Source organism: Oryctolagus cuniculus, chromosome 2 (genome assembly GCF_964237555.1).
Source record: "Oryctolagus cuniculus chromosome 2, mOryCun1.1, whole genome shotgun sequence".
Classification (NCBI taxonomy): Eukaryota; Metazoa; Chordata; class Mammalia; order Lagomorpha; family Leporidae; genus Oryctolagus; species Oryctolagus cuniculus.
The window spans coordinates 187,053,507-187,066,546 of NC_091433.1; the positions used below are offsets into that span (position 1 = coordinate 187,053,507).

General features: G+C 39.7%; 1 protein-coding gene across 1 annotated transcript in view; it reads right to left on the reverse strand.

Annotated features, from left to right (window-relative positions):
- Positions 1–9,134: 9,134 nt before the first annotated feature.
- DDX1 (DEAD-box helicase 1) overlaps positions 9,135–13,040 on the reverse strand; it is a 38,378-nt gene continuing 34,472 nt past the window's right edge. Inside the window, exons 22-26 of the mRNA XM_002710035.5 lie at positions 12,876–12,948; positions 12,748–12,790; positions 11,061–11,156; positions 10,109–10,229; positions 9,135–9,458 (exon numbers count right to left, since the gene is read on the reverse strand). Of these exons, the coding sequence (XP_002710081.1) occupies positions 9,328–9,458; positions 10,109–10,229; positions 11,061–11,156; positions 12,748–12,790; positions 12,876–12,948 (464 nt within the window). The 3' untranslated portion in view covers positions 9,135–9,327. The remainder of the gene's footprint in view (positions 9,459–10,108; positions 10,230–11,060; positions 11,157–12,747; positions 12,791–12,875; positions 12,949–13,040) is intronic.

Sequence of the window (13,040 nt, forward strand, 5' to 3'; positions counted from 1 at the left end):
TCAGGATACACAGAACTTGTGCCTCCAACAATAAAAAAGAATTAGCTAACAAATCCTAATTTACCCTAGTTTTATGTGAGCTGATGTCTAGAATTCCTTCATGCAAGTTTCTTGTGATAATTCATCCATCCATCTGTCCTTCAAATTCAACTCAACCACCCTCTCTGGGCCAGACCTGCCCCAGGTCTGAGGATACTCAATCTAGATCTACTGTTAACATTCTACTCGGCCAGAGAGACCAACACATAAGCAGGTAAATAAATACGGGAAGAAAAGTGTTGTAAGAAAAAAAGGAACCCAAGGTTTGGAGCGAGCTGCCCAGTGAAGACAGAGAAGAGGAAGAGGTCAAGGCAGCTTCCCAGAGGAATGCCAACAAAACTGAAAAGAAGCCATCAACAGCAGCTTGAGTTTCATAACCCGCCCTGGCCCTGCCAATCCTCTCAGGTGGGAGGGGGCCCAGGGGGAAAAGGAGGAAAACAAGAGGATGTTACACAAAGTGAGTCATCCACCTCAAATAACCGAGAGCTGCAAAGGCAGAACGTTCTTGACTTGGAAGTTTGCCAACTCCAATGCTGCAAAAATAACCATGATGAATTCACATATTTCTGTGCAAGTGTTGGTCCACCATAACACTGAAATCTCAGCCATAGCAAATTGGAGCTTTGGGCCCATATGCTCAAAATCATGCTCAGATGCTGGTCAAGGTTATCTTAAAGAAGTAAAAGCTATTATCTTCCCATTAAGAGTCCTAGATGAGACTGGAATTATGGCTCCTGCTCAGGGTTAAAAGTCACTAATGTCTTTCTTTTGGGTCTCAGTCTCCGCAGAGGAATTTTCAATAGACTTCCTCTACTGTATGAAAATGAGCTAATCAATATGTGTTGTATGCCCACTGTGCACACTGTAGGGAGAAAAGAGTGTTGCCCAGGAACTGTTCACCAGAGAACATCTGACCTGCCTGGAAAGGGTCATCAGAAGAGCTGCACCACAGTGTGGGGACACAACGAGGAATGCACTGCAAGGCTTCCCTGGAGACAGGAGACAGCAGCAGAGCAAAAAGAAAGAAAACAGGTTCTGTGGCCCAAAACTCAACCCTGGACAAAATCCTGGGACTTGGACATAAACTCTCTGGGTCTGAGATTCCTTACCTGCAAAAAAGCATTGGTTCTTACATGCAACAGGAGATAAAGTACTTGACTCGTGGTTGGTATTCTAAAGCATGGTGTTCTCATGCTCACACAAAGGAGGTAGGAGTGAGTTAGGTCCCTAAGGATGGGTGGAATCCCAACAGGATTCCCAAAGGTGGGAAGCTCTTCCAGAAGGCAGAACAGAAAAATGAGCAGGGAGTAGGGGACAAGTGCCCGGACTCAAATCCTGGCTCTACTACTCACTAGCCCTGTGACCTAACCTAAACCAGTGTACTTTATTTCCTTACCTATGAGATGACAACACTAATAGAGTCTGTCTTCTGATGTTGCCCTGAGAATTAAGTCAAGGTGGACAAACAGTAGCAGGTTCAATATGAATTGAGGAATGGAAAGCTAAAAGTAGGAAGGCTGGTACCAAATTTTAGAAAGTCCTAAGGGCCCAAAAGCCTGAACATAATTAAGGCAATGAATTTTCTTCCCAGGTTCTTCAATGGGGTTGTCCTGGATTAATTACAAATTCAAAATGGTGGAAGCCAAGTGAGCAACTGCCACAGGTTTAAGTGATGCCAGAAGAGGCTGTCTTTGAGTAGCGGCCTAGACTCCTCCTTCTATCCCCTTGGGGAAAAGAAGACAAAGGACAGACAGGTCAAGGCAGGTCATTTTTCTATCAGGCATCTTTTAATCTACACAAAGTAGATCGAAACACCAAGAAGTCACTTGGCCAGGAGGTAGATTCTGGAGAACTCACCTATGGTGTCCAGTCATCATTTTGTCTTTTCAAATAAGTAGCCATGGGCTCTATCTCAAATGATTAGACTCAAGGTTTGGGCTGTCTAGGCCCACACATAGTGCAGTGCCATCATCCCCACCCACGGGCAAGCAAAGTCAAGCAAGGGCCATTCCACAAGTCTCCAGTGTGCTCTCAAAGGGCGATGCTGTCATACCTAGGATCAGCTGTGTAAGCGGCAAGAAGGCCAGTGGCCATCAGTGATTTGTTAACGTAATACTCCTCATTTCATTCAGATCTGGGCTTTCAAAGATGGGCAGAATCAAAGGAAATGGCTGAGAAAAAGCATTCTGAGTTCTAGAGATGCTAATGAGAATGGCAATTAGTATACATGCAGTTTTGGCACGTGTTGAAGTTCTTTGTACAGAGATGTCCCTGACGCAGAGCCCAGGAGAAAGCTGGAACTGTGGTCATGTAAGTGCTTTGTGACAGCAGAAATCAGCTGGGCACAAACCATGTGGGGACAACTCATGAGAAAAAATACTAATGCACATTTCTTGGCTGTCAGGATCCAAAGGAAAAAAAAGACCACAGCCTGACAAATGTAATGGGAAGTAATTCCTTAGAATCTGTGATTTACTTAGATGGGAAAAAAAAAAGACACAGAAGTTTAGTAATCCTTAAGTGACCCCAAGTGGTAAAAATACACCAGCACAAGTGATTAGGTCTTTGTGGATATTCACAGTATGACACTGGCGCCACCTGGTGCACTCAACTAGGATAGCCACAAATCCTCAAGCACTGCATTTGTGTTTTCTCCATGGAAAAGTAGTATTCTGGTGCTGGCTTGTGAGCCAGTCACTGTGGAAATGTGAACAATTTATGGATGGAAGCATATAATACAACTTGTTATTATAAGCAATATAACTAACACCAACATTTTAAAAGTATTTAATGAGATGGGGATAATCCAACATCTCAAAATTGCTTTTTAAGAGCCAAACAAAATATTGCAAGCTTCCAGCCTGTGTGACTGTAGGCTGGCCAACTCTCTCCCAGACGTGTCTAAGGATTCTTGGGAGTGCTTGCTAAGTCTGACTGCCTCTGAGCCTAATCGTCAGCTTTCTCAGCTTCAGTTTAGATGCCTGTTCGAGAGCTTTCTCGTCCCCTCCTGCCAGTGCGTAACCACTCCCCACACCTGCCAATTTCACTTTATGTAAGGGCAGATGATGCCCTCCCTATAATCCCCAAGTCACACCAGCATGCCTGGCTGCGAACACTAGGTAGCAAGCATGGAGGTATTGAGGGAAGGAAAACCCAAACTTGACTACCAGACATCATTGCTCCCACATTTGTCTCTTCCCTGAGAACCTGTCCCACCAGAGAAGCCGGGAAGGCCTTAACATCGAGCTATCAGCCTGCAGGGGGAGCTGTATCTTCAAAGTCCCACTGTGGCAACAGCAAATACTTAAAAGCCATTAGACTGGGATTCAGTTTTAGGAAGCACACAGCTGACAACCAACTAGAGCCTTTTCTAGTGAGTAGAAAAGTTGCCAAGTTGGGGAACAGATTTGAGCTAAAGTATTGGGTTGAACTAGTGACTTAACTAAATCCCGTGACTGTTTTGAAGGGAACTAAACTCACCTGGCTAAAAATCTTATTTTTCTACAAGTCTATGCAGCGACTCTGTCTCACACAAGGACAATATTTTAAATAAAAGCAAAGTGATGACGCCTAGAACAGAAAGGCCAAATGGGCTTTGGAAATTGAAATATCCTTGAAAGACTTACCTAAATCCCCAACGTGGATATTTTGAAGGGAATTAAACTCACCTGGCTACACACCTTATTTTTTAACTCATTATTTCTCAATATTACATGTGGCATTATTTTACCAAGGTTTTCTCTGTGATAATTTTTACTGCAGAGTATCCCAGCAAAGGCCCCAGCCTGAGCCTAAAGCATACTGAATCTTAAGACATACAGCTTTGGCTTGCACAGAGCTCATAATGATTTGCAGTAGAACCAAGAAATACTGAACAGTGAGGCTGCTTCAAGCAGCTGCTAGCCCTGGCAACTCGCTGGCATCACCTGGACACCCAAGCCCCAACTCGGAACAATGAAATCAGTTTCTAGAGAGGAAGTGCAGATAATGTTGTCTTAGTTTGGATTATCCCTAGATAATCCTAATATGCAGCCAATGTTGAGGAAAACTAACCTGAGGAAAGAGAACCAAGGTTGAGATCTTTGAACATGGTTGGTGTCTTTGTGGTCCAGGAAGAGGCAAGTGATGTCCTTTTCAATAGCTTTGCCTAGGTCTTAGAGTAAAAGACTGTAGGGAGAACAAAAGTTCTAAGAGCCATTTTCTGTAATAGTGTTCTCAAAATGTGGTTCAAGGTCCTGTGTAAGCATACAATCACTGAGGAACTTGTTAAAACACAGATATTCGAATCCACCTTAGACCCAACAATCTCTGTGTGTGATTTAGGTCACAAGAAGTCAGTAACTTTCTGAGATCAAATCCAGGTCTTTCTAAGTTCTTTCAAATTCTCCTGAATACTTTTGACCAGAAAGAGTGGGATTTATCAGAAAAACTAGAGTTTTGGATTATTTTAAATAATTATTTAAAGCAGTAGAATGGAAACACAGTAAAATTCCCCTCCTCTCCTCCCTCAAAGCAATCCTCTATCAATTACTTTGGACTAGCTAAATAGTATCCCTCCCTTTCCTTCCTGTTCCAGTACATTTTTTCCCTTCTAACAAATATTTCCCCCCTCCCCCTATAAGGTCACTTGGAAAAAAATCGCTGGTGGTACTTAGAAATAGTCAACACTGATAGGCAAATGATCAAATTACTATAAGAGAAACCACCCCAGGTCTCATTTTATATTTACCAACAGATTTTTAAAATTTTACATATCTAATTCAAACTGTCATAAAGCGCACAGCTCCTTTTTAAGTCAGAACAAGGTGAGGAATGTGATTAAACAGTTCTGCTCATTAAGAATTGGCTGGGAACCAATTTTTTTTTTCCCTTCAGTAACTGCCACACATGTCTACCTTTAAAACAAAGTTTGGGGGTGGGAGGGATGGAAATGAAATGAAAAAAGGAAGAACCCTGCAACTTTATTTCAAACAAGTCTGGGTTCTTGCTTCTAATGTGACGGTGGTGGGGCCAGGAGAGGAAGGCATGGGCATGGAGAGTTAAGGAGCCATACGCCAAGATATTGTATATAAGACGTGAGGTCAGCTCTACTCACCAGGCTGATTCACACACCTTAGGAAGAAACGACATGACAACAAATTCAAGTGCCCAAGTCATGTCAGCTTGTAAAATAAATGGTATAGAATTCTTCCTACGTTGTTAGTGTGAATGTCACCCAGCACAATTCTTTGAGAAAGCAATCTGAGGATGACACCCTGAAGGATGTTCACAACATCCAATCCAATTTCTAGGAAGCTAATGTAAGGAAACAAATCAAGAGACAGAACAAAGATGTTCAAAGCAGTATGTGTAATGGGGTATGTTAACAGTGTAAATTCTTTTAAATATGTTAGAGTGCCTGTTGTGTACAGGACATTTACTCAATACCTAATGCATACTCAATGAACGTATTTTCGTCATTTTCATGAAGAAATCAAAGACTCTGCCTTCTGCCATACTGCTAGTATGGGTTAAATCTGGATTCAAATCCAGGTCCAATATTCTGAAGTCCATACCATTTATGTGGTTACATAATAACCACAGCACACTGAATGAATTATGTAGCCATTAAAGCATTCATAACAGGAAAACTGATGAAGTTTCAAACTTACAAAGTATAATCTAAACTATATGCCAAAAATTTATCAAAAAAAAAAAAAAGAATCACAATGTTGGCAGTGACTCTCTGGGAGTGAGTCATACATAAGAAGTATAGAGGGGTGGGGATTACACTAATCCCAAATTTCCACACATTCACAACAGAAAAGGATGTATTAAAGATGGCATGAATAAGGCTTTGGCAATCTTACCACTAGGTCAGGATCCTTTATAATCAGTTCTCTTAAGGCAAATATCCCTAAGCAATGGAAGCATTTGGTTCTTTTATTTGTTTCCTATGTTCTCTTAAGTGATCTGTTCTAATAAGGGGCTCAAAGTATCTTCTAGATGAGTAATACAATGAAGATATAAGCAACGTGAAGTTTATGAAGATTTGAAATAGTACTCCCATCTCATAACAAAAACTGGTTCAGTAATTAAAATAAAATAGAAGGGGTCTTCAAAAAGTTCATGGAACATGTGGATTAGGCAAGAAATATATATGGATTTCAAAAAATTTTTGCACTAAAATAAACATCTTTTAATTCATTTTCCATTAACTTTTTAAAAAAGATTTATCTATTTACTGAAAAGCAGAGAAAGAGAATCTTCCATATGCTGGTTCACTCCCTAAAAGGCCACAACAGCCAAGTCTGGCTCAGGCTGAAGCCACGAATAAGGAACTCCATCCTGGTCTCCCACATGGTGGCACTTACCCAAGCATTTGGGCTGTCTTCCACCACCTTCCTAATTACATTAGTAGGGAGTTGAATTGGAAGTGGAGCAGCTGGGACTTGATACAGCACTTAAATATGTGATGCTTCGCATGGGAGAACGGAAGAAGATCCTGGCTCCTGGCTTCAGAATGGCTGAGCTCTGGACATTGCAGACATTTGGGGAGTGATCCAGTGAACAGACCTTTCTCTCTTTCTGCCTCTCTGTAACTCTTTCAAATAAATACATCTTAAAAAAAAAAAAAAATCATCAAATATGGGATGCTGGTGTTGCAGGTGGCAGCTTAATCCCCGGTACTCCAATGCCAGCCCCCATTTGCCACTATCTTTTTGATAACTTTAGCAATCGAAGGCTGAAGGTAGGTAGCCTACCTTCAATAAAATAGAATCAATAATGAATGAGTGACCAAGCAGGCAATAAGAATACGCCAAACATCCCACAACCTTGGGCCCTATCTATTTTGTGTTGAAGTTGTGGCAAGTCTTCACGTTTCTGTTGAGAAAAATACTGCCAGACAACTAGACACCAGATTGGTGAGCACACTTCTAAATTCCTGAAGTATAGAATAGAGAAAGCTGCAGCTACCAGTCAGAAATACTATCATTTGAAAGTTAATATTGAACATTTTCTGGACATTCAAGCACCTCTACTACTTCATTAGTTGGGCAGATGTGGGGTTTCTGTGAAAAAAAAAAAAAAAAAAAAGAGATCTAAGCATGCAGTAGCTCAGATAAGGTCAAGTTGTTCCAACATGCAGTCCAGTTCCATCTTGTTGCTCTGCCATTCCCTGCATATTACACTCTGCAGACGGCAGTAAGAGGCTTGAGACACTATATTCACATCCCAGACTTTGGGAAGAGGAAAGGGCAGCAGAAGGATGAGACCCAGACGTTGTACACAACATTGTGACTTACACTCCACTGACTTCAGAATCGGGGACAGGTAGTCCCAAATAAAACTCAGGAGGTTCGATTACTAAAAGGCAGAAGGGAGTCAACGTTTCCTAGCTCGGCGACCACATCTTAACCAGACTCTGAACAACTGTTTCCGTCCTTTCCATGGACACAGAGGTGAAGAACTCGCATCTGGAAACAGAAGTGAAGTGTAAAGGGAAAGGCCAATGGTGCTATCAGGAGGAGAGAAAGCAAGTCAGGCCACAAAGCACCCCCTCTGCTAGGAGCTGTATGTGGCTTCCCCCTCTGAAAATCTGTTCTTAGGTCATTCCAGGTAGATAGTTTCTTAAAGAAGAATAGGGCCAGTGCTGTGGCATAGCGGGTAAAGCCGCCACCTGTGCTGCCAGCATCCCATACAGGTGCCTGTTTGAGTCCCGGCTGCTCTGCTTGATCCAGCTCTCTGCTATGGACTGTGAAAGCAGTAGAAGATGGCCCAAGTGCTTGGGCCCCTGCACCTGTATCGGAGACCTAAGAGAAGCTTCAGACTTCTGGCTTTGGATTGGCCCAGCTTCTACCATTACAGCCATTTTGGGTGTGAACCAGCAGATGGAAGACCTCTTTCTGTCTCTGCCTTTTTGTTAACTCTACCTTTCAAATAAATTAAATCTTAAAAAGAAAAAGAAAAAACTGCACTGACTCCATCACTCAGTTCTAGTCAGCAATCCTCTCCGTCCATGCCCTTTACAGACCTGAGAATCATCTTCCCTAGCTACTCCAAAGAGTAAGAGCCAGAAGTAGGAAACTCAGGTTTAGTTTCTAGAGCTACTAACCAGGCCATGTGAATGTATATCGCTCTAAACTCAGCTTTTGCACCTCATTACAATGAAGGAATAAATTAGATTAGGAAATCCCTTCCAGCTCTAATATCTAAATGGATTGCTTCTTAGTCTTTTCCTTACTGTAATATGTCCATTAAAAATTCATTTTAAAGCATGATTATGTATGTGAACCCTGCTAATGGCCAGACATCTCCAAAGTGGTCTACAGCTAAGTGGAAAACTGGTATCCTCACAATCATTTCACACAAACTCTGAACTCAATATACTAAGTGATCACTTTCTCACTAAAGCTTTTAACTATTTATATACTGGGTTTCACTCAAGATTTCAACTGAAGCAAATATTTCAGTGCTAAAAGGTTTAAAAGCATGATAGAAGGAATTATAATAACCTATGCTCTTAAGAAAACTCTAGAGCAAGAATAATTTTCCTAAACCCAATTGTTTTATGAACTCAGAGTCAAAAGACATAGAAGAAAAGTTCAACTATATGTTTTAAAATTTTCCCTTTTCCTTCTAGAATTTTAGGCAAAAGTCAAGGGTTAGGGACACACAAAGAATCATGTTTAAGTCTGATTTTAAGACTGAGCAGGATGCAGATTAGTTCAATCTTTACAGAGAAGCTCCATTCAGAAAGCTTTTCAAGAAGAAGGTAATGCTTCCGAGACACATCTTTACTGTTACCATCACATCAATCTTTAATCCTAGACACAAAGCCTTTTTCTAACTCCCTAAAAACTCCAGGCTTACACACCTTCTACCTTGGGATCATCCAATCTTCTTTCATAATACAATGCTCCTCTAACCTTTATGGTCTGAAGACTGTGTCCATACAGGCCCCACTTCCTGTGAAAAATTCTACTCTTAGAATATTCGCTACTGGTGGGACAAATTCATTCACGCGTAAACTGTCCATCACATGTCCATGGTGTTCTTAAGAAAGAAAACAATACATCAGTAATTTTAAAATAAGACACAAACCTTCATAAAAATATAGTCATCAAATTTATTTTCATTAGGCTGCTATTTTCTGAAGAATTCCTAAGATGAATGTTTCTTGACATGCAAGAGTTAGCATTAACAGCTTAAGTTACTAAAAATACTGCTGCTTGGAAGCAGTACAAGTGTTTCAGAGTTTAAGACTACAGACTTCATTACTCAAATCTTATTCAGCATATGTGAAAATCAGAAGGTTCTGAACAGCTGGTTAGGAAGGTAGCCAAGATGCAGGAAAGATGTCTGCGCCTCCTTTTCAAGGGCAGCCAATTCTTGAACGGTAGGTGCCAGAACATCCACATGGCCTTTATAGTTCCCACCTGCACCACACACACAAATCACAAAGTAATGTAAGTGGCATGCTTGAAATACTTGTCAGCAACACTTTGGCACAATTCTATCACTTTAAACACTACTGCTAGCAATAAAAATGTACTACCAGGCAAGTCATTCCCAGAACTCTGAATTTTTAAAAATGTTAAATTCATTATTTCAATAAAAATAAAAGATCAGGCCTCACTAACAGCTGTCCCTATCCCATTCCTTGGTTTGAAACCTCTAATTCTGCCTGTATCTTAAAATTTTTCAGGAACTAGTTAATGAAAGACATTCCAGACAAAAGTATTATACAGGGTTATCACATGAATTAAGTCAAAGGCTTCTAATTCCTTGTTCAAAATCATCTATTATACTTTTGTTTCCTAGTAATTTTATAAAATGCTCTAGTACTCTAATCATACTAGCACTTCAAGGAAAACAGCTAAGCTGCTATCCTTCATTCACATGCGGATCACACAATAGAAAACGCTACAACCCAAGTACAAGCAAAGTGCTAGGAGACTAAGGGGCAAATGATTAATGTACTAATAATATACTCTTAACATAACGGCACGAAATTACTCTCTTCTTAAACTGAAGTTCAGAAAGAGGATTCACATTTAAAACAGAATTTCAGCGATTCAAAGCTTACCACCGGCAGCCCTTTTTTGACCATAGGTAACTTTCCCATCAAATTCATCAACTGGTACTTTTATATCTGGCTCAACCTGAGAAATGGTACAGTTCAGGTGTTCTTCTATCTCTGACAGCAACTAAGAAAGGGAAAGGAAAGTAAAATAATTCCAAGTTAAAATTTGACTTTGAGAAATTTGCATTTCAACAGCATTAAATAAAACCAGGAAAACTAGAATGCTTAGCATGAATGAAAATTACATTTCTGAAGAGACAAACTCACAAGTTAGGACTTAAGATTTACAAATCACAGTTGATGTTATAACCAGATACTTTTCTTCATAATTGGCAAATACATAAGAGCTGAGATACAATGCTTCTAGAGAGATGCAGTCTATTTTCCCAATATTTTAGAAATTATTTATTTGAGGGGCTGGCGCTGTGGCACAGCAGGTTAGTGCCCTGGCCTGAAATACCGGCATCCCATATGGGCACTGGTTCGAATCCTGGCTGCTCCACTTCCGATCCAGCTCTCTGCTATGGCCTGGGAAAGCAGTGGAAGATGGCCCATTTTCTTGGGCCCCTGCACCCACATGGGAGACCTGGAGGAAGCTCCTGGCTCCTGGCTTCGGATCATCACAGCTCCAGGCATTGTGGCCAATTGAAGAGTGAACCAACATATAGAAGACCTCTCTCTCTCTCTGCCTCTCCTCTCTCTGTGTAACTCTTCCATCTTTATAAAACTCTTTTATCTTTATATAAAAAAAAAGATTATTTATTTGAGAGGTACAGAACCAAAGAGAAAGACTAAGCTCCTATCTGCTGGTTCATTCCCCAAATGTGTGCAACAGCCAGGGCTGGGCCAGCTCAAAGGCAGAAGTGAGGAACTCAGTGCAGGTCTGCCCCATGCGTGACAGCAGCCCAGCTCAGGCCATTGCTGCTTTCTATACAATCAGCCTTGTGAGTCTTACCTGCATCTCATTGTACCATATGGTGCAGCCACCATCTTCCTTGAGCCTTGTGTTGTAACACCCTTTTCCACGGCTGCTACACACATGGTACCAAACCTAAATTAGAGATGGAAAAAATGTGAACATGTAAAGAGACAGAAATACACTAAATATCTTATTCTAAATTTATTTTTTAGTATCATCCATCCTCAAGGCACTGGAAGAGAATGTTGGTATGTCATCCAATTACTAACACTCTGCAGTACCTCATTAAATAGGTCTTCTGAGAGAGTTTTTTGAAAATAAGTTAAAAGTTTTCCTAAAATGGATGTCAGCTATAGAAATGAATTCTCAGATAAAATAAGTAATTCTCAGATCAACAAGTAATTGCTAAAGAATGCTACATAAAGACTAATATCAAAAATTAAGTTGAAATCTTTTCTATGGAGAATAATAAAGCAAACAGACAAAATGCATGATAGTGAATTTGGGCAAGTGGTATATAGGGAGTTCCTTATAATCCCAATTTTTCTATAAATCTATAACTATAGTAAATAAGTTAAAGCTTGTGATTATAAAGAAAATTTAAAGTATGTAACTAAAAATTAAAAGAAAAATAATAGGAGGAAGAAGGAGGGTGGCAGTGAAAGAGGATATGGTGTAAAGTATCATTATACTGTCAAAACTGTATATATGAAATGAAAAAAATCATGTTTTTCTAAAAGTTGAAGAAAAAAAGAAAGGAAAGGAGGGTAGTTTGAGGGAAGGAGAAAGGGAGGCAACTATGGTTATCTACTTAGAATTCCATCTATGAAATAAATGAAATCTGTTATCTTTATATAAATACAAAATAAGTTAGTTAAATGCCACTTCCCCAAAACCCTCCTTTTTTTCACACTGTGTATCTTTATAAAATTTTTTTTAATTTTTTACCCAGCAAACTTTTATTTATGGATACAAACTTCATGCATTTCATAAGTACAATTTAGAAAGTTATTCTTCCTATCCTGCCCACCCTCCCACCCTTCTATCCTCCACCCTCTCCTATTCCAAATCTTTTTTTTTTTTACTAAGATCTATTTTCAATTAACTTTATACACTTAAGATTAACCCTATACTAAGCAAAAAGTTCAACAAATAGTATAAAAGAAAAATGTTCCTCAACAGTGAAGACAAGGGCTGCTCAAAGTCATCACATATCAAACTGTCACTTCTATAGTTACCTTTTAGGTGCTCTATTAGTTATCACAGATCAAGGAGAACGTATCTGTCCTTTTGGGAAGGGCTTATTTCACTAAGTGTGAGGCTTTCCAAAAGCATCCATTTTGTAGCGAATGACAGGATTTCATTTTTTTTTCTTTACTGCTGTGTGGTACTCAACAGTGTATATATCCCATAATTTCTTTATCCAGTCTTCAGCTGATGGACATTTGACCCAACCCCTCCTTCTATGACACCATGACAGAGAGTGCTTAAGTATTTTTGGTGAAAATGATCACATTAAGATTATTAGGGAAATGATTTCTTGCTTTCTGAATTTCATCTTATTATGTCCATTCAATAAACAGAAAAACATGGCATAAAAAGTTCAGTTATATTCCATATACAAATTAATCCAATTTAAATGGAAAATTGAGCTGCTTTAATTTCCAACATCTAAAAATCACAACACATACAATGAATGTTAACAGAACACTGAAAAGATTACCTTTTCTTTTTCTGTTGCCACCAGGGAAATGGCCAGCCCCATCCTGAAAGATTTTAAAAGTTTTTATTCAACTTTATTCCTGAGGCAAGAAGCTTCTTAAAAGGGGGAAAAACAAATTACAGCTATACCTTTCAGCTCTTCCTACTCTGCCAATTCTGTGAACATAGTTCTGCTTTTCATCGGGCAGGGTGACATTTATAACTGTAAATAAAAATAATTATTACCAATTGCTATTAGCTTCTAAATTTTTCAGACATATTAGATGGCTTTACTGTATAGAAAATTCAAATATA